The following is a 23,928-nucleotide window of genomic DNA, read 5'->3' on the forward strand; positions in this document are numbered from 1 at the left end:
ATGACTGTGACACATACACCCCTCATATTACTGTAAACACTAGAAGGTGCCTCATAGAAACCTGTGGTTTGATGTAGTTTCAGATTAGTAGAATTGTATAGGTATGTGAAATTGCAGATTACTTAAGGGGAAAAAAGGGTTTAAAAATGACTCTTCTCGCTTAGTTTATTGACTTGAGTAACCTCTACAAAACTAAGGATTTGTACACGGCACACTTTTTGCAATAATCAAAATCAAGCATGATAACCCAGGGAAAACTTGCTCATAGATTCAGGATCTGTGACTGCGGTAATATTCTTATATTTGCTATCCATGGCCTCCTTCCTTCTAAAATAAACTTTTAAAATTATGTTAATGAGCTTGGAAGGCTGTTGGGGCGTTTCTAAGAACCCCTCCCGCTGCTGATTCACAGGCTGTTACAGTGTGCAAGGAGCACCTCCCACTGTCTGCTGTTCTGCAGTGACATTACATCATACAGTTGCAGGGAGGTAGTTCTGATGGAGCAGGAGGGGAGGGTGAGACAGTATAACAGCCTGTGAATGTGCAGCATGGAGGGGATCTGGCAACCACCCTAGTAATTTTAAAAAGTTGATTTTAGAAGGAAGGAGGCTGTGGATAACAAATAAAAGATCACCACAGTCACGGTGCCTGAATCTATGAGTAAGTGTCCCTGGTTTATCATGCTTGATTTTGGTGGTAGATTTCCTTAAATAACATGCATATGCCCTGGACATAAGTGAATCTATAGTAAATACGTAAAGTAATGGTATTTAAAGAGTTGTCCTAAATTATGACTCTGAAGCTTTTAACACCTAGCTGTGAGCTAATGTTATAGTACATAAGCATGCAGCAAAGTATGTAGTATGGAGGGAGCTCATAACTTTACATGCCAGAGGCGCACGGTTGCTGTCAACTTATCACGGTGACGCCATAGAGAGCGCCAACCTGCCACCATGTCGGCTAGCGGTCTTTTATAAGACCCCAGGACTTGTCAACTCAAGATTCGTTTGCACGTTGAAACAAATTGTGTGCAAAAATGCCATATACCGTATCACTGTACCCAAGGGTGTCTAAAAAAAAATAGTAATGAAAAAAACATAAAACATTCAAATCATCCGCCTCTCCCTAGAATTGATCTAAAAATAAACAATAAAAATCATAAACATGTTGGGTATCGCTGTGTCCTACAAGTCCCAATCTATCAATATTTCCCAGTGGTGAAATCCTAAAAGTATATAATGCCCAATGTGAGAAAGCTGATACTTCTGTTCTGCAGTCCTGGGGAGATAAATGGGGCACGGCCTACTGCTCCCTTCACATATTTTCTAGGCACAATACTGGTTGGTGGGGGTCCTGGCAATAGTATACTAGAGCAATGCCATGGCTTTTTGTGATTGAGATATCCTATTGTTCTACATAATTCATGAATATCTTTTAGTTAAATATGGTTGCTAAATTGAAAAAAAAAAAAAATCAAGGTCCTTTTTTGTTCAGTATTTGGCAAACCGTCCATTAGAATATAAAAATAGCCACTACCTATAGAAACAAAAAGACCATTATAATGTGACACCACAAAGCTGACACCTAGAACGGATCCATTTCTAAACATTCTTACCAGGTCATTCTATTTTGTAGACCTCAGGAAAAGGTTTTTTGGCTTTATTGTTTTCAGTAGATAAATCTGATCCCAATAAAGTGATATTTATAGCACTAAAAACACCTTCTAACAACAAATCCTCAACCCCAGAAAGGAAAAAAGAAAAGATCAAAAAGTGTTCCAGACACTTAGGGAGGGGGTAAACCCTTTTTAAATATTTTGCGCCTCGCCCCCCCCCCCCCCCTCCCGCCTTCAATATAAGGTAGATGGTAGACTGTAAACAAGAAATGAACTCTTAATGTGGGCAGTGTTCAGTCATAGAACATGTAATATGAAAAATGGCGCAGGGTGAAGAGTTTATAAGAATTTTAGACAAATAATTTTAGACTTGGAGAATTGCTCAGAATGCCTTCAGAAGGAGACCATGTTTACCCACCTACACAACGCCACAGTGGTATGCGTTACCATGGCAAATGCCACTTTATTATAAAAACAGGATTATAGAGGTTAAAAGTTCAGTGTAAATCTACAGTACCGTTTTCAAAGGCATCATTACAGCAATTTAAAGTAAACCACTGAAAGCCTTCTCGTAACTAAACGTTTCCACAGATCTCTGAAATCAGATCTTCAAGATAAAAGACCCAAGTCTTTATATATACGATAAACCAGCATTTCTCATGTAACCAAATAGCAGCCTTACACTGATAAGAATCCTGCCAAGAATATGCCGGTATACTGTAAATAAAGACGCTAGATTAAGCAAATGTGGTAAAAAGAAATATTAAAATGTATAAATCCAGAATATGCACATGCTTATTTTCACCCATGCTAGAGCTCAGCACTTCCTCCTCCCTCTGCCGGATTTAAATGAAATCTACCATTTGTTTGTTTTTATGTATTATGAACCAAACCTACCTTGAGAATGCTGTAGCTACACTGATGCAGAAACATAGTTTGTTTAATCACTGAACTGAGTGGTTTTGCTGTAAAAAACTATTAGAACATTATGATGATGAGGCTCTGTCACTCCTGTGGCTGCCCCATAGCTTCTTCTCTTACCCTAATTATGCACTGCTCCAGCCTTGTCCCGTCTAGCATTAGCTGAGAATACCTCATCACTGTTGTCCCTGACAGGCAGAAGTAATCAATTGCTGCACTTTCCCCCCAGCTGCTGTCTTGAAGTCATCCAGCTCAGGTTGATTAGTCCTGTCTTCAAAGTTCAGGACGCTCTGTGTAATGTGTTTATGTATGGCAGCCAGTAGCACCAAGCTTTCCCAAGGTCTTGAATTTTAGAATTGTTTTTTAGCAAAACCACTCGGCTCAGGGTTTAAACAAGATATGTTTCTTGTTTTCATGCTATGTTTGGTTCACAATGCATAAAAACAAATGGTGGATTTCCTTTAATCCCACTGCAGAGGAAGTTCCGGTACACAGTGGAAGGAGGGGGGAGTGCTCCTACACAGTGTAACAGCCTGTGAAGCTTAGATAACACCCCCTCCCAAATGCCCTTATGGCTCATTTACATAATATTAAACATTTATTTTAGAAGGCAGAAGGCCTGGGATTACAAATACAAGACTATAAGAATAGTCGCCATGCCTAGTTTATTATGCTTGATTTTTCAGTTTTAAGTTATTTTTTGCTTTTATTTGGTGTGTTCACTTATGATCTCATATCATAGTGCCATCCAGTATAGTAAACCCATTTACCACCATGGGAAATCTAGATTTTATTCTTGCTTCTAAAACATGTGACATCTATATAATATAATATTATACAACTCCGTCTGCAGAAATAGCACAGTGTCCATTCAGTCTTCAGTACCTCATGTTGCTCCTAAAATATGACAAGGAGAACCCTAATGTCAGACTATCCCCACTGCGGCTGCTGTATGTGACCTATGTGCATTGGTTTGTAGACTTTTTATAGTGACATTGTGGCTATACTTTGTGTGGCACAGATCCTCATAGATTCTCTGACTACTTGAGTCTAGGCGAGACATAATGCATGAGTAAGATGCATCTTGGAAGGTGTAGTCTGGTCGGCTCGTTCTGCATTCCTGCAGTGTGATAGCTTGCCAAATTTCACGGTCATTTGAAGTGGCCACGAGCCAATCCGCACACTTGCCAAAACTGTAACTTTCATGTTAATCATTAAATTGTTGTTCTATGTTCTATATTTTTTTCCCTATAAAGTCGGTTATAGATTTAATTTAGGATAAGAAATGTTTCACATTGACCTCAATAAACTCGCAGTTTTCCATTGATGCCCAAAAAATGTGTTTACAGACATGAGAGATTTCCAAACAATCAGTAATGTGTACATGTTTGTGTTACTTTATGCATCTTGTGCTATTTCCAGGTGCAAAATGTCTATGAAGCTTAGGGAAAGGGATTATTTTTAGCCAGTGAATTAATTCTTGATAAATTTGTTCTGATTTTCAGTGTTGCTGCTAACCACAAGCAAAACTTGATGACTGTTGCTAACTTGGGTGTAGTTTTTGGGCCTACTTTACTACGCCCTCAAGAAGAGACTGTAGCGGCCATCATGGATATCAAATTCCAAAACATTGTGGTAGAAATAATTATTGAAAACCATGAAAAGGTAAAGCATTGTTTCTTGTTAGTTTTTGCTTTGATGTATTTATGCATTTATGTGCTAGCATGCTGGTGCCATAGATTAGGTAGAATGCTACTTGCATGTGCGGAATAGCAAAGTCACAGCGGTATATATGTAGCTATTCCACTGATATTGAAGCTAGATAAACCTGACTGGCTTCTTAATGCCCATAGTGGCTAAGGCAGGGGAGCTGAACTCAACAAGTGCACCAATTCCGCATCAGGATCAGGAGAGAAATCCCTTGGAAATCTGAAGTAGAAGTATACACTGCATATTTTTGTTTACACAGCGTGTGGATTGGACCTGTATACATTCCATCCACCTTGCTACTATTGTATTACGTTGTGGGTTTTCTGCATAGATATTTTTTATTTATTTTTTTTAATCGCAGGAGGCAGAATTTATGTGAAAAAATGGTTAAGCATACCATGATAAAGTGGTGCAATAAAAGATGAACAAAACTGTTTTCGCTAATGCACTTAATGCCAAATTTCACTACGAAAAAAAGGAACACTCATTTCTCAATTTATATATAACTATCTAGGAGAAATTATAGACAGGGGTGTAAAAAAAAAAACAATGGGGCACATTTATAAAAAACGTCCTAAGGTTAGACAGACAGACTAAGGGCTTATTCACATGGCCGTCTGCGGGGACGTACATGCAGCCGCAAATTTGCGGCATGTACATCCCCATAGACGGCAATAGCGGCGCGGCGCAGATACGGTGCCACACATGTGTGGCACCGAACCGGCCCGCACACCGCAAAAAGATAGAGCATGCTCTATCTTTTGGCGTGTGTGCGGCCGTGCGCCGCTATTCTCTATGGAGGGAGGAGGGGCCGCCTCCTCCTCCTCTCCAGCACACGCCGGTATGCCCGCACGGCGGGCATACCGCTGTGTGAATGTACCCTAAGACTAGACAGTCTTATTTTGCACCAGATTCATATAAGTGTCTGGTGCTGGATGATAGATCTGTCCTAGTATTAGACTGTCTAGTTGCACCTCCTAATAGTTGGCTTACTTTACACCAGAGGACAAAATTCTGTCGGGTCAGCAGTATTTTTGGAGCACCGACCTTTTTGGATGTCTTAAATACAATATATTAGATATTTGAGTAAGGTAGCTGATCTTTAGAATTATCAACAGAAAACTAAATTGAAATGACATTTAAATAATCTTGATAACTATAATTAAACCTGTAGGTCAGCAGCACACTACTGAAGACAAGACTCCACGCATCAGTGATATATGATGCAAGGAGCCCCTCCTTCCTCGCAAGATTGCAGATCAGAACTGTAATATTTATGGACAATGCTCATGTATCTCTGGCTCCAGGGCTTTTTGACATTGATGTTATTTTTCACATCCATGCTTCAGTGTTTTCCGCAGATTCCTCACCAAAGTCATTGTTTTCAATGGATTTTTTCACATTGGCTTATTTTTTTCACTGATCCGTTGTTCTTGGGGAAAAAATATAAAACATGTCCTATTTTTTTCACGGATGTGGATCACAAAAAGCAATAGAAGTTTATGGGTCCGCAAAAAAGACTGATAAAATGTTAGGGTTTTTTTTTTCACTGATGAGAATGAGTAAGCAGTTGTTCTGTTTTCAAAGCAATGTTAAACCTTCCGTTATTTTTGGAGGATTTGGGGACAACACGAAAGCAAATTGCAAAGGCTGCGCAGTGGGAGCACAGCACCAATGCCAATGGGAAGCTAGCCTTCTAGTGTGTTGTTTCTCACAACTTCTCAATCATTTTATGTCTTTTGAAGGCTTTCTCATTTAAGTTCACACTGTGCATGATGAGTACTGTGCCAGTGTTGTACCAAAGAAAAATACAACTGGATGTCATCTTATTATCCATTTAAAAAAAATATATATAATTGTGTTTTATTTGAGGTTTTTCAATAATACAATAAAAATTGCCGAACATGTATTATACAAATAAAAAACAGGATAGTACTGATCAACATCCCATTTCTACAATTCTTCTGTTTTACTTATTTTTATTTTGCTCATAACATCTCATTAATTCAGTGGCACAGAAAATGCCATTAATAAGAGTAATGAAATGATGTATTTATTACAAATAATAATAAAATAATAGTTATCACAATAAACACTCTGGTCTCCTTTTGAGATAAATTCTGAAATTTGGAAATTGTTTTGACAGTATTTTCTTTTACACTGGGCATAATGCCAGGGACCAGATTACACTGAGTAGATTAGTAGAACCACAAGGACAAATGATTTGACAGAACAAATACAAGATGGGGCCATTAAACATGTAATTAGACCAAGAACATTATTAAAATGGGGTGTCTATGCACACACTTTGCCAAGAAGTATAGAGATGTTTTCAAAGGTTTTCTGTTGGAAAGATAACAAGATACAGTGGCATCAGCTTAAAAGTTCATTATTGATTACGTGGAACTTGAACTTGCATTTTAAGACCAATAAATCTTGAGTTGATCAATGTAAGCTTGGCTCATAGTTCAATTAGGGGCACTGACAGATCAATGTGTGGTCTCTGCATACATCAGCTAAGAGGCAGCGGAAAATTATATCTTATAATCCTTGCGTATGCAAATAAAGTACAAAGTACTGAGGAAAGCGGAACCCTCGTGTGCTTCTTTTAATGAAATTTCAACTTTCCTTTCCAAATTTCTTATGGTTTTACCAATAAGAATAACAAGCTTTTTGAAATTGTCAATGTATCCATTGACTGTAGTCTTCAAATTTACGTTTATTATCCTGGTTGTCTTGGCAATGACTTTTTGGCTACTGTGCTATTTACTACACAGAAGTGTGGCCAGTAAGTAATTGTTGTTCGTGCATATTGTTCGTATGAAAGGCATCTCTTTTGTGCATTGTACTTTTTGTTTCAACTTGCATCTCTATTAAAAGAAAAGCTCTACATAAAACAAAAAACACTGTATCCGTAATATAAATAGGCAATGCGGGGCCATAAGAATTAAATAAATTCGGAGTCCATTGAGAATGTCCATCAGGTATGTAGAGCAAACATAAACTGCTAAATATATCAATTTGGAAATAACTAACAAATATAGAAAAAATAATTACAAATGTGTATAACAAAGTAATAAATGAAATAAAAAAATTTTTTTCATGGTTTCAGAGCCAGTCATAACAGTTGGTCAGAGCAAATCAACCAGGGTGTCCAAACTTGGTTAAAATATTGTAGCCGACCAGGCATGCAATAGGATGTTCTATATATCACGTCTTGGATACAATGATATAGGTCTATTCGGAAGGGCATTGTGATGATTTTAATTGATGACTAATAGCTGTAGGCTTTCGGGGTGGGGGTAGATTTACCGTGGCCAAATTTGGTAATCTCAGTATCTTATCAAAATTGACAAGAGTCAGCTTGATTTGGCCAATGGCCTGTATTATCATATTCTATTGTTTTATCATTGTTGATCAGAAATATATCTTACCATGTCAATTGTCTTTTCTGATAGTTTGACATTGGATAAAATCCTATCGAACAATACTATAAAACCAATTGACCAGACTAGACTACTAGTCTCAGAAAAATTACTCAAAGTGCATGGCAGAGAAATTGTTCAATCTTTTTTTTTTTCTCCTGACCATTGTCGCAATGCCCTAAAAAATTCTTTCTGCTGTAGGAGTTAGTTGACCACTGCGCCTTTTGTTCCATCTACATTTGATATAGCTCATCAATCAATTTAGATGACAATGTTGCAGTTGTTGTATACAGTATATGCTAGAAAATTTGCATCTAACATGTATCTGACCTAAATTAATAAACATAATAAATCTTTATATAGGGCCATCTCGTTACGCTGCACTGTACAGATCATGGGGTACATATACAAATAATACAAGACCTTGCAGAGTAATAGCATGGTCAGATGAAACTATAGGAATGGAGGCCCTGCTCACCAGAGCTTACAGTCTGAGGATGAAGTGGGTGACATTGAAGGTGACTGAAAGAATGGGTGGACCATTTTACAAGTATAGAGTAATTCAATAAATAAAAATTAACAAATTTATTTATTTTTAGAAAAGTCTTTATATGAATGTTAATGAAACATTAATGAAATAAGATTTGCCATTAGGAAAAGGTAAACTATGAAGATGTTTGATTGGCTTGTAAGGTCAATGCTGTGGCAAGTTGTTGATCTTTTCTGTATTGAGAACATTGAAAAATTTGATTGATCCTTTCACCAGATGTCTTTTGAGCAGCTTACTCTCAGGAACAGAAAATAATTTAAGAGGATATGGATGAGCTGCAATACTAGGAAGCAAGAGTAATGCTGGTTATTGTAAAAAAAAAAAAAAAAAAACTTTAAGGAGGGGTCTACAGAAAAGGGGGCAGTGTCATTGGAAGGGAGGTATTATACTATGTGGAAGGCAATATATAGTGTGAGAGGGGTGTAGTGGCATCGCAAGTATTGTAAACTGGAAAGACGTTTAAAAGTTTGTATTAACCCTTTCCAAAGAGTTATTGGTACCAAAATGTCCAGGTAAATTTCTGCAGTTCTGTTATGCTCTTCTTCGAAATGACCTCTTTACATATCATAATTTTTTTGAGTTGTCTTTTTATAAAACTTTAACTTAATAAGATAGTATTATTCATTTAAAGGAAACCTACCATCACATATCTACCTAAGGTAGCACCGTCAGTAGGTTCAAGCTGAAACCCTTTTCCCCATAGTATTTTTTGCTAAACAATCAAATAAGTATAGTTTGATAAAAAGCTTAAATAAGCTTAAAGGGAACCTGTCACCAGGGACCTCATTTTAACTAATGACAGATTGTAAAAGCCCATGACATCTGCTTTTCAAAAATGTGCCTCTGCCTTGTCTAAGCATTTGCATGACAATACAAGTGTGTGTTATATCTTACTCTTGCACCCTGACAAAATCCTGGCTGGCTTTGGTTTGGATACATTTCAAAAAACATGTGACTTGTCTGAGCTGCGGGATGTCTCCATCTTTGTGCTCCTGTACAGCTTGTCCCTCCCCCACTGATGTCAGGCTGACCAGGCTGTGCCCTCTGAGGAGCAGGAGGAGGAGCTGTATAGGAGCACAAAGGTGGGGGTCAAGCTCTGAGGAGTGAGTAAAACAAACAAGTCACATGTTGTTTTTTGAAATGCATCCAAACCAAAGTCCAGCCCCTGGGACTACCCCAGGATTTTGTCGGGGTGCAAGGTAAATTATAACACACAATTATATTGTAATGCAAATGCTTAGGAAAGGCAGATTTCCACTGCAGGTGTCATGGGCTTCTGCAACCTTTCTTTAGCGGAAATGAGGTCCCAGGTGACAGGTTCCCTTTAAAGTTTATTGATGGCCAATTATCCATATAAGAATATTTTCATTATTATTTAAACATGGCTTTACTAAGATCATGCCAAGTTTATCATATAAAGTGTTGGATGATGGTGCCGCCATCAGATGTAATGTAGGCTTATTATTCTACATATATTTTCAAGCGCTTGTATTATGTGATATTGTTATCTTAGCCAGCAGACCTGGTGGTTTTTGGTCTTTGCCTTGAAATGTAACCTTTACAATCTGTAATGATTGATAGTTGATCTCTGGAGATTGGGGCAGATGTCAACATTCTCTATCTGTTAAGAATATTACTTGTCAAAAATTTGTTTTTTGTTTTTTTTTCCTCCCCTAACAGAAAAAGAGCCATATGTATGCTTTCTTATTTTTTTCCCCTCTATGTATCTTTCAATAGGAATATGTATAACATTCTCTCAGCACAGAAGCAAAAAGATTATTTTCTGGTATATATGCAGATTAGATTCTGGGAAATATGCAAATAGGTTTCCCTGGATGGGACAAGGCATACCACAATTTTTGGCTACTGTGTAGGGTAACCCCCTTACCGTCAAGCATGACTTTCTGAAAACCTAATGACATGATGCGGGAATAAAGCCAAACCAGTATAACTATTCCAGAAGGAACAGTTTCCTAATTGTAGACAGCAATGTTTTAAGTGGTTAAAAAATAGTCCAAGTAAGAACGAGTATACGTGGCACATCCCATAAAACTTCAAAACTTTATTCTTCTTACATTAAAAGGTGCAAAAAAGGTAGCATGTAGGTAATCCCCCTACGCGTTTCAGCTTGCTGTGTCATATCCGGTTTGAAGAAACCAGATATGACACATTTAATTAATCAGGTGCATGTAGGCATTTAACTGCATACTATTGTTTGTTTATTCACACCATGACTAAGGCTTGAGAGCAAGCTGAAACGCGTAGGTGGATTACCTACATGCTACTTTTTTTGCACCTTTTAATGTAAGAAGAATAAAGTTTTTTGAAGTTTTATGGGATGTGCCACGTATACTCGTTCTTACTTGGACTATTTTTGGACACACACGCCAGCAACACGTGGGCACTCCAAACAAGCCTCCACAAAGCAAGTTTCTGGATATAAGGGTACGAGAGATATTTTCTCCTGTTTTAAGTGGTTGTATCTCTTCATTACAGTGTAGGGAACTGGTTTATCTGAGTGAGAGTCTTTTGACTTATTTGACTTTGCAAAATAATGCTGCCTTGCAGGCATATGGAAACTTGAAGCCATTGATGCTCCACTAGTTCGTTAAAGAGGTCAGGATTTTCCTTGTCCTATCCTGAAAAACTTATTTGCATACGACCCTCTGATGGAAACCATGAGAAATAATTTACTGACATTAATAGATATTTCCATGGCGTCCCCCATGACGGCCCCAACTGGAGGATGGCCCTTGACCTCTGTAGGGACAGGAAGCAGAGAGGTTAAATGCCCCTCCCCCGCACCCACACTCCAGTGGCTTCCTGTCCCTACACAGGGCAGGCAGTAGAGAGAAGTTTCTCTCCTCGCTTCCCATTAGTTGGGACAGTGAGGGGGGACACCATGGCGCGGGACCTATCCCTTATCCAGCACAGTTCCGGGCCTCGATCGGGTTGCGGCCCTTTCCTCTGCCCGCGGGGAACTGCGTTATTTTCCGGCTCTGCCCGCAGCTCCTGGAGCCTAGGACACCCGGAACACGTGATCCTTGCGCTCCCGCGCACTTCCGGTCGACCCCGGCGTCGACTTCCGGTGGAGTGGCGTCAAAGCCGCGCGACCCTGAAGCAGGATCGCAAGTTTAAATTGCTCTAGCATGGTAATCGCGTTGATCTGAGGTCTAATCTTCATTCTGCGGCTTACGAGTTAAAGGTTCTCTTTGGCGATTTTCAGGTCAGGTCTTGGCTTCAAACACCCTTATATGTACACCTGTGTATTATGTTGCACTATATTCTGACATGGGCCACGTTTACCTTATAGACCCTGGTGGATCTCTCCTGGCTTACCGGTACCAGGTAAAATCCTACCCTTTAACCGTTGCAGTGCTGATTTACAGGCCTTCAATTGTTATTATTACATTCTAGGCTGGCTGGTTACTGTAGTTCCTCTAGGAGCATGGAACCCTGCAATTTGGAGGCCTCTCGTCTGGACCTCATATCCCCACCTCCTGTGAGTAGGGGTTAAAAGGATAGGGTGGTGCGTCACCCACACGTCCCGTTTATAGCAGTTCCTTATCTGGGCTCTCCTTTCTTTGATGGGATCCCATGGAAAAGGAAAAAGGCCATGCTAAGGAGCAATCCTCCTCTGAGAGGAAGAAAACGGCTCATAAAAAGTGCAACACGTGCTTTGAAAAATTACCTAGTGCATATAAAAAACCTGTGTGCAAAAAATGCCTGGATAATTTGATTCGTGACGAAAGGACCTCATTCATGGATGAGATGCGCAGATTTATCCAGGAGGAAGTCCGATCATCTGTGTCTTCATCCTTGGCTGCCTTTGCCCCCCAGGAACCACCTCAAAAGCGCCAGAGAGTAGTGGATTCATCTTCTGACCCAGCTTCAGACTCTGAAGGTGCTACGGTCAAGGATTCTTTGGAGCCTGATACGTTCCCTTCCACCTCTGCAAACAGGATGGAATCAAGATATCTGTTTGCCTCTGAGGAACTGGAGCCCCTCTTAAAGGCGGTGCGAGATACCCTGAAGATAGAGGAGGTAGAAGAGACGCAGTCCATTCAGGATGAACTCTTTGGTCTGCTCAAAGTCAAGAAGCGGCGTGTGTTCCCAGTCAATAATACTCTCAGGGATCTGATTCTGGAAGAATGGAGGGATCCGGAAAACAAAATTTCTCTTTCAAAAGAATTCAGAAATCGCCTTTCTTTTGATGAAGAAGAAGCCAGGCTATGGAACTCTGCTCCTAAGATGGACATCCAGGTCACTAAAATGACCAAGAAGACCGACTTGCCTTTTGAGTATGCTACCCAGTTGAAAGATCCGCTGGATAGAAAGGCAGACAGCTTATTAAAAAAGAGCTGGGAATGTTCCATGCTGAACCTTAAATCTAACATTGCTACAACGTCCGTAGCTCGCACACTGTTCCACTGGGTAATGGAGTTGGAAAAACACGTAAGGGATGGGACCCCAAGGGAGCTGTTACTAAATACCTTCCCGACCCTGAAAGCAGCCACAGCTTTAATTGCAGACGCATCGGCGGAAGGAGTGAGGATTAGTGCTAAAGAAGGGGCTCTTTCCAACTCCGTAAGAAGATCCCTCTGGTTGCGCCAGTGGAGCGGAGACTTCAGGTCGAAGTCTAAATTGTGCGGCATCCCGTTCGAGGGAGAGTATGTGTTTGGGCCCGAATTGGACACCATCCTGGAGAGGGCGGCGGATAAGAAAAAGGGCTTCCCAGAATCCAGGACCAGTCTGAGGAAACCTTCCTTTCGTGACCCCAAAGACAGGAGACCATTCTTTAGGGGCAAGGGTAAACAAGGAAGGTGGAGCTACCCTAAAGGTGGAAGAGGCAGGGGGTTTCTGCTCAACCCCAGTAACTCCGCTACAAGTTTCAGGAAACAATGACGCCAAGGTGGGAGGAAGACTGTTGAATTTTCATCAGCAATGGAGCCGGATAACATCAAACCCCTGGATTCTGTTCATCCTCCAGGACGGCTACAAGATAGAATTGACCGCTCTTCCTCCCACAAATTTCTCCCTTACCAGGCAACCCTCTCGGGAGCTGTCGCTTCAACTCTGGACAGAAGTGCAGAAGTTATTAGAGCTGGATGTGATTATCCCTGGTTCCTCATAAAAACCAAACGGGAAGTCCAGGATGATCTGCAACCTGAAAGGGCTAAACAGGTTCGTCCTAATCCATCGTCAGGCGTTCATGTGTACAATAGACCTGAAGGACGCCTACTACCACGTCCCAATATACCCCACCTCGCAGAAGTTTCTCAGGTTCGCTGTCCTTTCACCAGAAGGCGAGGAAGCTCACTTTCAATACAAAGCCCTTCCCTTCGGAATATCTTCTGCACCGAGAACCTTTTCAAAGATTATGGTCGAGGTAGTAGCGTAGTAAGTGCCTCAAGTCAGGAGCTGATTCTTCACAGGGACATCACCATGAAGACTCTTCAACGGCTAGGCTGGATCATCAATACAGAAAAATCCAACCTAGAACCGAGCATGAACGTGGTATTCCTGGGAGTTCTAATAGACTCCACACAACAGATGTCTTTTCTTCCACCAGCAAAGAGAGAAAACTTAATCCTCCAGGTAAACACGTTCAAGAAAAAGAAGTGCTGCTCCATAAGAGAAGCAATGAGGATCCTTGGGCTCATGACTGCATGCATCCAGTGCGTGCAATGGAGCCAAAGTCATACAAGGACACTACAGAACTGGGTGCTGTCCTCTTGGGACAAAGATCCTCGTCACCTAAACCAAAAGGTGGAAATTCCCCTCAGTCTTACGATCCATAGACTGGTGGACAGATCCAGCAAACCTGGAAAAAGGAGTACCCTGGCATCCTTGGCCAGTGACACCTATACAGACGGACGCAAGTCAGTCGGGTTGGGGAGCGATTGTCGCAGGTCATCCTGTCCAAGGCCTGTGGCCCGATTCAGTGAAAACCCGTTCCTCAAATCATCGGGAGTTAAGAGCTGTACTGGAAACCCTGAGGTCCAGCACACAAATGCTGAGAGGAAAGCATATAAGAATATTCTCGGACAACGTCACTACGGTGGCCTACCTACGTCACCAAGGGGGAACCAAAAACCCGAGTCTCCTGGCACTCTCAAACAAAATCTTCACCTGGGCAGAAGACAACCTTCAATCCCTCTCCTCCATCCACCTCCAGGGGGAAGAAAATCAGACAGCAGACTTCCTCAGTCGGAGGAAGATAGATCAAAACGAGTGGTGTCTTCACGAAGATGTCTTCCTTCAGTTAACAAGGAGGTGGGGACATCCGTCAATAGACCTGTTTGCCTCTAGCAAGAACGCAAAGCTCCTGCGTTTCTTTTCCCTGGAACCTACAGTTCCCTTCAACCAAAGGGACGCATTCAGCCAGTCCTGGGGGGGGCTGTTACTGTATGCCTTTCCTCCGATACCTCTCGTGTCCCGGGTCATACAAAAGATTAGGGAAGACCAGGCGGAAGTTATACTCATAGTGCCTTGGTGGCCAAAAAGGAACTGGTTTCCTTGGCTGAAAAAGATGGCAATGGCGGATCCATTCCTGTTACCACCTCGCCCAGATCTCCTGTTCCAGGGTCCAGTCCTTCATCCCAATCCGCAGGCTCTCCAGCTCGCTGCATGGATCCTGAAAGGAAGATACTGACAGCCCAGGGGCTATCCGACAAAGTAATCTCCACGATGATCACCCACAGAATTTACCCCAGAATATGGAAGAAATTTGTGTCTTTTTGTGGCTCAGTCCCTCCTAACCAGTTGTCTCCCAACATCTCGCAGATACTGGATTTCCTGCAAGCAGGTTTTGATAAAGGGCTGAAGACGAGTACACTCAAGGTCCAGGTATCAGCCCTTAGTGCCTTCTTTGATACTTCCTTGGCGGAGCACAAGTGGATCCAGAGGTTCGTAAAAGCTACCTCCAGATTGAGACCTCACTTAAAACAAAATATCCCAAACTGGGATTTGTCTCTGGTGTTGAATCGCCTGACAGGTCCTCCATTTGAGCCCTTAGAGACTACGGACCTTAGAAGCCTAACCCTCAAGCTGACCTTCCTTATAGCCATAACCTCAGCTAGACGGTTAGGAGAAATCCAGGCTCTCTCCCTTAGAGAACCTTCCCTTAGAGTTCTGGAAGATAGAGTAATTCCAACTCTAGATAAGATCTTCGCTCCCAAAGTGTCTTCCAGTTTTCATCGCAATCAAGAAATTGTGTTCCCTTCTTTTTGCCAGAACCCTAAGAACAGTAAGGAGTCAGCATGGCATACTCTGGATGTGAGGAGATGTCTTCTCCACTACCTGGACATCTCTAGACCTTGTAGAAAGGACGACAACATCCTGCTGCAGTACACAGGGAAGAACAAGGGGAAGAAAGCTTCCAAAGCATCTATTGCCCGTTGGATCCGGACTACCATCAAAGAGGCATATGATGCCGCAAATATGGACATTCCTGGGACTGTCAGGGCCCACTCAACCAGGGGGGTGGCAGCCTCATGGGCTGAAAAACGTGAGCCTCTCTAGTCGATATCTGTAAAGCAGCTACCTGGTCTAGCCAGTTAACATTCGCTAGACACTACAGATTAGATATCCAAAGCGCCAGGGACCAGGCCTTCGGTAGGAAAGTCTCTTGCAGGCAGTTGTCCCACCCTAGAGGTACTGGTAATCTGGTACATCTCCAGTTGGGGCCGTCATGGAGGACGCCATGGAAAAGGAGAATTATTCTCACCGTTAATTCGGTTTCCATTAGTCCACCATGACGGCCCATATATTTTCCCGTCCCCTTTTATTTTTATAAGACAGAGTAGTCTTAGTTTTATTATTATTTAACCTGTTGTATCTGTGTGTGACTATAACATACAATAAATGGGTTGCATCCACAGCCGGTGTAGTTATTTGGTAGCCACTGGAGTGTGGGTGCGGGGGAGGGGCATTTAACCTCTCTGCTTCCTGTCCCTACAAAGGTGAAGGGCCATTCTCCAGTTGGGGCCGTCATGGTGGACTAATGGAAACCGAATTAACGGTGAGAATAATTCTCCTTATCTCTGTACTAACCAGTACAACAGTATGCCTGCAAAGGCAAGAACTACTACATTTTTAAAGCTGAAAATCTTGATATAGACTATGGTAAATCCTGCTCCTGTATGTCATAGGTCATGGATTGAACACTGACCGCCTACCCTTCCATCTTGGAGATGCCAGCGGTCATTTGGTCTGCTGAAACCAGCACAGAAGATTGGGGTGCATTATAGTCTTTATTGGCATAAGCATATAAAGTCCACAATTTTTGCACTGAAAATGCATAAAAAGCATTTTATTCTCAGTAATATCTGGTATTAAAAGATCTCACTCTTGTATAAACTACAGTATTGAAAGATCTGTGTGTTTTGTAGACTCAACCATGAAGCGTGAAGTTGCCGTCTCAGTTTGTATTTTCACAGCTTTGATAAAATGCATCTCATTTCATTGGTGCCTAAGCCTCTTACTTTAGGTGCTTATGAGACCTCTCGAAGTTCAGCCTTGCGGATTATCGAGCACAAAGTACACTAGTTCAGAGCTGATTGAATCCGCAGATTGTCAGTGCTAGACACAATGACAGAGCTATCCAATATCGGCTGACCTATATCAAGAAAAGCCAGAGTTCATTACATTGCAGGAGCTCATTTGTAGAGATGTGCAGATCTTGCTCTATGGCTCCATAGACATGGCTGTTTCTTTTGAACGTGTGTTAGTTGTGGTTTAGGGTCGGGAAGTAAGAGTTCTCCTTATGGAGACTGCCAATTAAGGCCACCGTGTAGACGTGTGGAGTCTTATAGACATGGATTCTCCACTAGGGGGACTCTGGGAAACCACGCCTCTCTTAGCTACCTTGTAAGGCAGCTGTTGTTTAGGTGTTGTTTACACAGCTGTGGGATCACAAACATGGCTGTAGCTTCTGCATTCGTGTGCGAGACGACTCCCCAGCCTGCAAATTATGAAGCGGTCCTATTTCTGACCATGTTTGCTGATCAGGCAGTCTTTCTATTGTCTATTCAACACATCTAGCCCAACCAAAGTAGATTGCCATCTGGCTTGTTCATAGATCTGTTTATGGTGTATTTTCCGTTTTGTTGTATGTGATTTTAACCTTTTTTAAAGAAACTCTCCCTCATCTCTTATCTCCATCAATTTTCTCAAATAGATTGTGAGTCCTCCGTGCACTTGTTTCAGATCACCGTAGTTTTTGTATTTTGCACTGGCATTTGTTCTCATCTTAATGTAATGGACGTGAACCCCTTCTTTAAAGTAGAGTACTATGTAAGTTATGGTGCTCTATAATTAAATAATTTAATAATATCCTGTATGAATAGTAGTAGATAATAGGTTGGAGACCTACTCAAAGGTCTCCGTGGGACCCAACACCGAGTTAAAAAGGACTTGGAGCCTTGATTGGAGAACATCCACCATGCAATTCTCGCAAGAGGATCAGTATTATATTCCTGATCTGTGTCTATTGCACTGTAGAGAGATGCTGGTTTTATATATTTTGGCTGTTTAACCCAAGTAAATACTAGAAGGATGTTCTAAATGATGATCCCAGCTATTGGACCTCTTACTTCAGACCTTTATCCCATGGATAGTGAGTGATGTGTCTGTGTAGCATTCTCTTACATTCAGCATGCTCTGTGACCTAATTGTTTTGGGCTTTGCAAAGGTGAGACCGTACATGCTCTTCTTACATGGGGCATTTACATTGCATTTAGAACTGCAATGCAATGCAGGGCTCAGCCCAATCGTATTTCTATGCGTTTCCAATTTTCCACAAACGGAAAATTTATAATTACGTTTGTGTCTTATACATTTTTTTCATTGTAACTATTTATTTTGTTTTTTAAAAAGGATAATGTAGTGATATATAGAGAGATCTCTGAGAAGATCCATCTCCTATATACCAGCGCATACCATCTGAATGACAACTCCTCCCCTTCCTGTTACAGCTAGTGCTTTTCCGTTGCGAGCACATTTGAGTACCACACCCACCTTCCAGCAGTTTCTGGAAAAAAACTAGAAAGTACTCTAACCATGTTGAAATCAGTCCCTAGCTGAGACTGGAGGTGTTGCAGACAGTTTGTCTTTAATTTTACCTCATAAAATATATAAAATACCACTTGTGCATAGGTGCCATCCCAGGTCCAGCCGCAGATATTGATCTCTGGTACGCTACACTTTCATTACTATGTATCTGTATGTGTTTGATACTCTACCTAATCACTCTCTCCATTTTGCTTTGTCTCATGGACTAATCCTTGTAGTTGGAACCCAGACTTTTATCCTGCCTAGTTGGGGGGTGAAACTTGGTTTTGTTTTTGTATATGTGCTTATGTATGTCTGTATGTGTATGTATATATCTTTTTTTTTTTTTTTTTTTATGTACAAAAAATAATCTGATTTGGGGGGAAAAAAATAAAAAATTGTCTCAGTTTATATTGGTTTTTTTTTTTTTTTTTTCAGTGAATACAAGTAAAGGCAAACATCACCTAGTTCTTAAATTTGCCCAGTCAGTTAATCACTATTTTTTTTTTAAAAAACACACTACTTTTACAAATAGGGTCAGGCAGCGGGACCAAAAATGCATAGGTTTCAAAATTTATATACAGGCAGCCCCCGGGTTACGTACAAGATAGGGTCTGGAGGTTTGTTCTTAAGTTGAATTTGTATGTAAGTCGAAACTGTATATTTTATAATTGTAGATCCAGACCAAAAAAATTTTGGCCCCAGTGACATTTGGAGTTTAAACATTTTTTGCTGTAATGGGACCAAGGATTACCAATAAAGCTTCATTACAGACACTATACAGCTGATTATTGCATTATGGGACTATAGTAAAGCATCCAGAAAGCTTCACCAAAGGTCAGAGGGGTCTGTCTGTAACTATGGGTTGTCTGTAAGTCGAGTGTCCTTAAGTAGGGGACCGCCTGTACTTTGTTGGTCTATCATCATAAAAACCAAAATACACTCAGTAGGTTTAGTACATTTTCAAAGAACAGCAGGCGAATCCAAAACAAATGATGAGAAGGCCAAACCATGGGTCATGTAATACGGTTGTTAACAAGAAATAGAAATGAATTTCAGTCAGCACGGCTAGAAATTATTATGGGTGTAGGTAGTGATATGATACTATGTGATTAAAGGCAACTACCTCTATTATGAACCCCCGAGGAAGCTATAACACTTAAAACTATGGGGGAGATCCTCCCTTTTTTTTTTTTTTTTTTTTTTTTTTTTTCCCAGTGTATTTCTGCATTGCCCCCACTTGGGTGAACTTTGATCTATAGTTGGATAGGTTTAAGGCAGAATTTAAATATTAAAATGTTGTTATGACCTACCAAATATAAGCCTTGATTACATCTGAGGCCCTTTACATTGCAGCTAGATAATCATGCTGGAGTTCTTTTCTAGAATCTCCTGGGTTGTGGTCCTTGGCTATTATGTTGTATATATTGTGATAATTTGTGGTGGTCTTTAATATTCAATTGCGTTTTATATTCAGTTTTTACACTTACCTCCATTTGAACAATCACTGATCCTTTCCCCATCCGTCAGAAGGAAAAAGTCCTGCACTTGTTTTTCTCCCGTAAAAAGTTGGAAGATTGCATACACATTTTACAGAAAAATCTCATAAAAGCAATAACTTTAACTTTTACCGTATATGGCACTAAAACTCAATTTCCCTGAGCTTTAAAGAGCCAAAGGACTGCACTTTTTTTGGATTCACTATTGGAGAACATTTTTGTGAACTAAGATGATGCTAAATTCCAACATCAGTCGTGCTTAAAGGACTTCCCTGGAATTCATAAAGCTCTAACATTTATAAAATACATTCAGGTGCAATTCCACTTCCAAAATCTCTGGCGCTGCAGCTGTTAGAACAACATATTGTTATGGGGGTATGAACTTGTGTATAGCAACCATTATTTACTCCATTGAAGACTGATCATGTATGTTTTTCATTCTGTTCACATTGTCACCTACATGGAGAGCACTGAAAAATATTTATACAGTAATGTCCCTTTTTTTTATAATTCCATTATTAAGTATTATATTTATCTAAAAAAAAAAAAAAAGTAGTGAGCCCTTTCCGTTTGTTAGCTTTGTGCTGCAACATATTTTTCTGCCATTTCCCCTCTGTGTTTTATAACCAGCTGACCTCTTGAATCTTATTTTATTTATAGATGTTTTCCACAGTGCCGGAGATGCCACATACAAACTCCCAGCTGCATTTGTCTCGTAAAAGGAGTACGGACTCCAAGCCGCCTTCCTGCAGCGAAAGACCCTTAACGCTATTCCACACAACACATTCCACAGATAAAGGTGGGTGCCACTGCCCCTCCCCCCAATATGATATTTTTTTCACATGTAATTTGATTCAAATGTATATTCACTATGATAACCGTTTTCCTATTTATCTATTTCTGATTTGCTTTCTGTTTGATTTGCTTTTTGTTTGAGCGCACAAACAATATAGGGTGACGCAAAACAATTTTCAGATATATACCCCAACTAATAAAAATGAGAGAGTATTAGAATAATATTTTTATTCCACAAAATTCATAAAAATCTATAAACGGCCAGCAGAAAAGACACTGCAAATGAGATCTAGGCATGCCCCTATGGTCAGAGTACTGTTATCCCACATGGATAGAAATCTGAATATAAACCTAGGTGCCACACAGAACCAACTCCAGGCAGCAGTAGGCCCCTGGGCAACAGAGCCTCAGTGGGCCTTTTTCAGTGAACTCACATGGCGGCATTAAAAATTCAGTAACTAAAACAGTCGTCTGTTCCCCTAAATAGTTTATCATCCCCAACAGCCTCCTCATGGTTATTTTTATAAACCCCCCTCACCCCCTATGGATTAGTTAGATACAGCCCCCTCACTTTCATGGATTACACGCGTACAGCCTCATGCGCTCCTCCAGCAGCTCTGGGCCACTTGCCCGGGTATGCCCAGTGTTGGCGCTGGCCCTGGTGCCACACGAAGTTCCGACGCATGTTTCTCCCCATGGGTTCATCCAGTAGGATGATATTCACTCATCTTTGAAATTATTCGTCTTTTTTTGTGGTTACAGTACTGATATATCCTTCAATGTCTCCATTGAGAAGGTGAAACGTTGCTTGAGTGCTGCTCAACCATACATGCCTGCCTACATCTCATTTATCTTTTCTGTAGGACTTTTTTTTTTTTTTTTTTTTATATATATATAATGAATTTTGTAGATTAATTAAAATGTCATTATAAAAATCTCTGTCACTATTTTTTAAATGATGAATAAATAGAGAGCTACAGCTTTTTGGGTAAAGTTATCCCAGTGAGCACTTCAACATCAACAAAATAATTTTTTTACAAAAAAAATCAGTGAGCATCAACCTGATACACAGGTTTCTAAAGACATCATTTGAATGTAAGGTTTTTTGCTGTTCGTATGAAAGGGGCTGAAAGAGGTGCTCCCTTTTTTACAGTGAAGTTCACCTTTCCATTATTAAATAGCAGATAAAATAGCACAGCATTCCACCTCTTTCTTCTACTATTAGTAGCAGAGGAGTACCTGAAGGTCCTATGGGGAAACAAGGGTGAACAAAAGAATGACTGTTAACAATAAATTTTTAGTTTCCATTACACAGAGTGTAATGCAAACCCTCACCACTGGGGGTGTAAATTGAGCCTCATACTGCTATGTAAATGCTCCAAGGAAAAGTGCAATAATGCCATTGTCTGCCATACAGATTACCATACAAAAGCAATGTTTGTTCATTCCTGCATCCCCAAACGAATGGAGTGACAGATTGGGCATGTGTGTTGCCACTTCATTCACCGTCTGACACTGAAGGAAGTAGCCGAGTACTGTGTTCTGCTATCTGTTATTACCATAGAGAAGTGCATTACACATTTATTACCTATCACTTTGGGGTACAGTGGACCCCTGTTTTCTATATTTCTGGGAGTCCCACTGATCAGTTAGTTATGCCCTGTGGATATGATTAGGCAGCAGAAGGGTTGCCGGCAGGCTAATCCACTGAATTGTACAGTAATGGCAAATCTCATCCGCGTGCCGCTGCCGAATGGCATAGTGGCTGGAGTGCAAAAGATGGGTTTTTTAAGCTGTGATTTTTCAGTAATGGCACATGTAGGTGGTTTTTCCCTTATTTTTCCTAGCATCCTACAGTGTTTACCACCTGGGCGTAGAGACTGACTTTATACGAAAACAATTTTTGTCATGTCGAGCAGAAAAACATTCACTTTTCTTAATCGCTACATTTCCAAATGACTATGACCCTTCAAGTAGAGCTGGAAATGGTGATATAGAAGGATAACAAGGTTTTTTTTTTCGCCTACCTTCTGTAATGTGAATGTTTCATCTTGCTTGATAATTGCTCTTGCATATGAACACACCTTGTGTTCTTTAAGAAGTGTTTTTCAAATGAGGTTTAAAAGGCAATGCTCTGCTTTGTGTGGCATGATTTTTACAGATGTCTATTCTGCAGAGACGTGGGAAGAATTATTAAAATGTTTTACTGCATGCCTACTTTGGTAATTTTCTTGGGTCTTCAGTGAAAGCTGGATTCAATCAGAACTGCTTTTATAACTCAATCTGCAAACAGTCATCAGTCTGGATTGTATAAACTTTTCATTTTATGGCTTTAGAATGGTTTGTGAAAATCCTTGAATGTTTTACTTTGTCCTAAAAAAAAAAATAAACAAAATCACACTGCTTGTTGTCAGATGTGACTTAGATTGACGTCAGGAGACACAATAATTCTGTCAAGGTCTTGAAATCCCCAGAACTATGCTACTATAGGGTTTTAATGGGCTGTACAAATTGGTATTATTATCCCCTTTCCACAGGAGACTAAAAACTGCTCCATCTAAAACTGGGATCTTTAATGATGTGGGGGTCCCAGCAGTTAAGTCCCATTTTCAATACGTAATGAAGCAGCATGTGTCATGCAACTCAGTTCAATACTGTCAGAAATTTGGGCATATTATTGAATGAAATTGCATGCTGGACCTGACACTTCATCAATTAGTGAGAACAAACCTACCAATCAGTGGGGGTCTTGGCGGTCAACCCACACTGGTCATATTGTCATCCCCTATCCAATGAATAGAGGAGAACTATATACTTTGGTACACGGTTTTAAGGTATAGGCATTGTCCCCAATTAGTTACGTGACTAGTCAATGGTTGATATTACATTTTGAGGTATGTGAATGAAGGTTTTTGGCTTGGTCTGGTTTGGACTAGAAGTTTTCTGAGTTTCCCAACTGCACCCTTACAATGAACATGTCCATAACCTCTAGAATAGATGAAAAACAAATTTGAATTTTTGGAAATTGTCTGTCTGTCAAGGTAAAAGAAAACTTCAGTTTCTAGGAAACCAGTGGTCGCATAGGAGTAAAATTGCCTGTACAAGCGTCTATGACTCTTGCACAGCTGTTATTACAACCCCTGCTTATAAAACGATCCATTAACAGGAAAAAATATAGACTTGAACAGCACTTGTATGAGAGAATTGTTTTTGGGCAATAGACCTAAATAGAAGGAGCCCACAGAAGCCTCAGGTTTTAAAGAGTGCTTATGTGGAAGAATGGGTCAAAGTCACACCAATACCGCTATGATGTAAGAAGTCCTCTGCTTCATCTGTGCTTCACAGACCAACAGCTGTGTA

At 40.5% G+C, this 23,928-nt stretch overlaps 1 protein-coding gene across 4 annotated transcripts in view; it reads left to right on the forward strand.

Annotated features, from left to right (window-relative positions):
* Nucleotides 1-23,928, forward strand: part of ARHGAP26 (Rho GTPase activating protein 26) — a 202,397-nt gene that overhangs the window by 117,495 nt on the left and 60,974 nt on the right. For 3 of the 4 annotated variants that reach the window (XM_072146119.1, XM_072146117.1, XM_072146116.1), the window contains exons 18-19: nt 4,042-4,201; nt 20,434-20,572. In XM_072146119.1, coding sequence (XP_072002220.1) covers nt 4,042-4,201; nt 20,434-20,572 — 299 coding nt within the window. Of the gene's footprint in view, nt 1-4,041; nt 4,202-5,420; nt 6,144-20,433; nt 20,573-23,928 lie in introns of those variants that run through there. The other variant, XM_072146118.1, reaches the window with a different exon arrangement.

This window comes from Engystomops pustulosus, chromosome 4 (assembly GCF_040894005.1).
Source record: "Engystomops pustulosus chromosome 4, aEngPut4.maternal, whole genome shotgun sequence".
In the NCBI taxonomy this organism is placed as follows: Eukaryota; Metazoa; Chordata; class Amphibia; order Anura; family Leptodactylidae; genus Engystomops; species Engystomops pustulosus.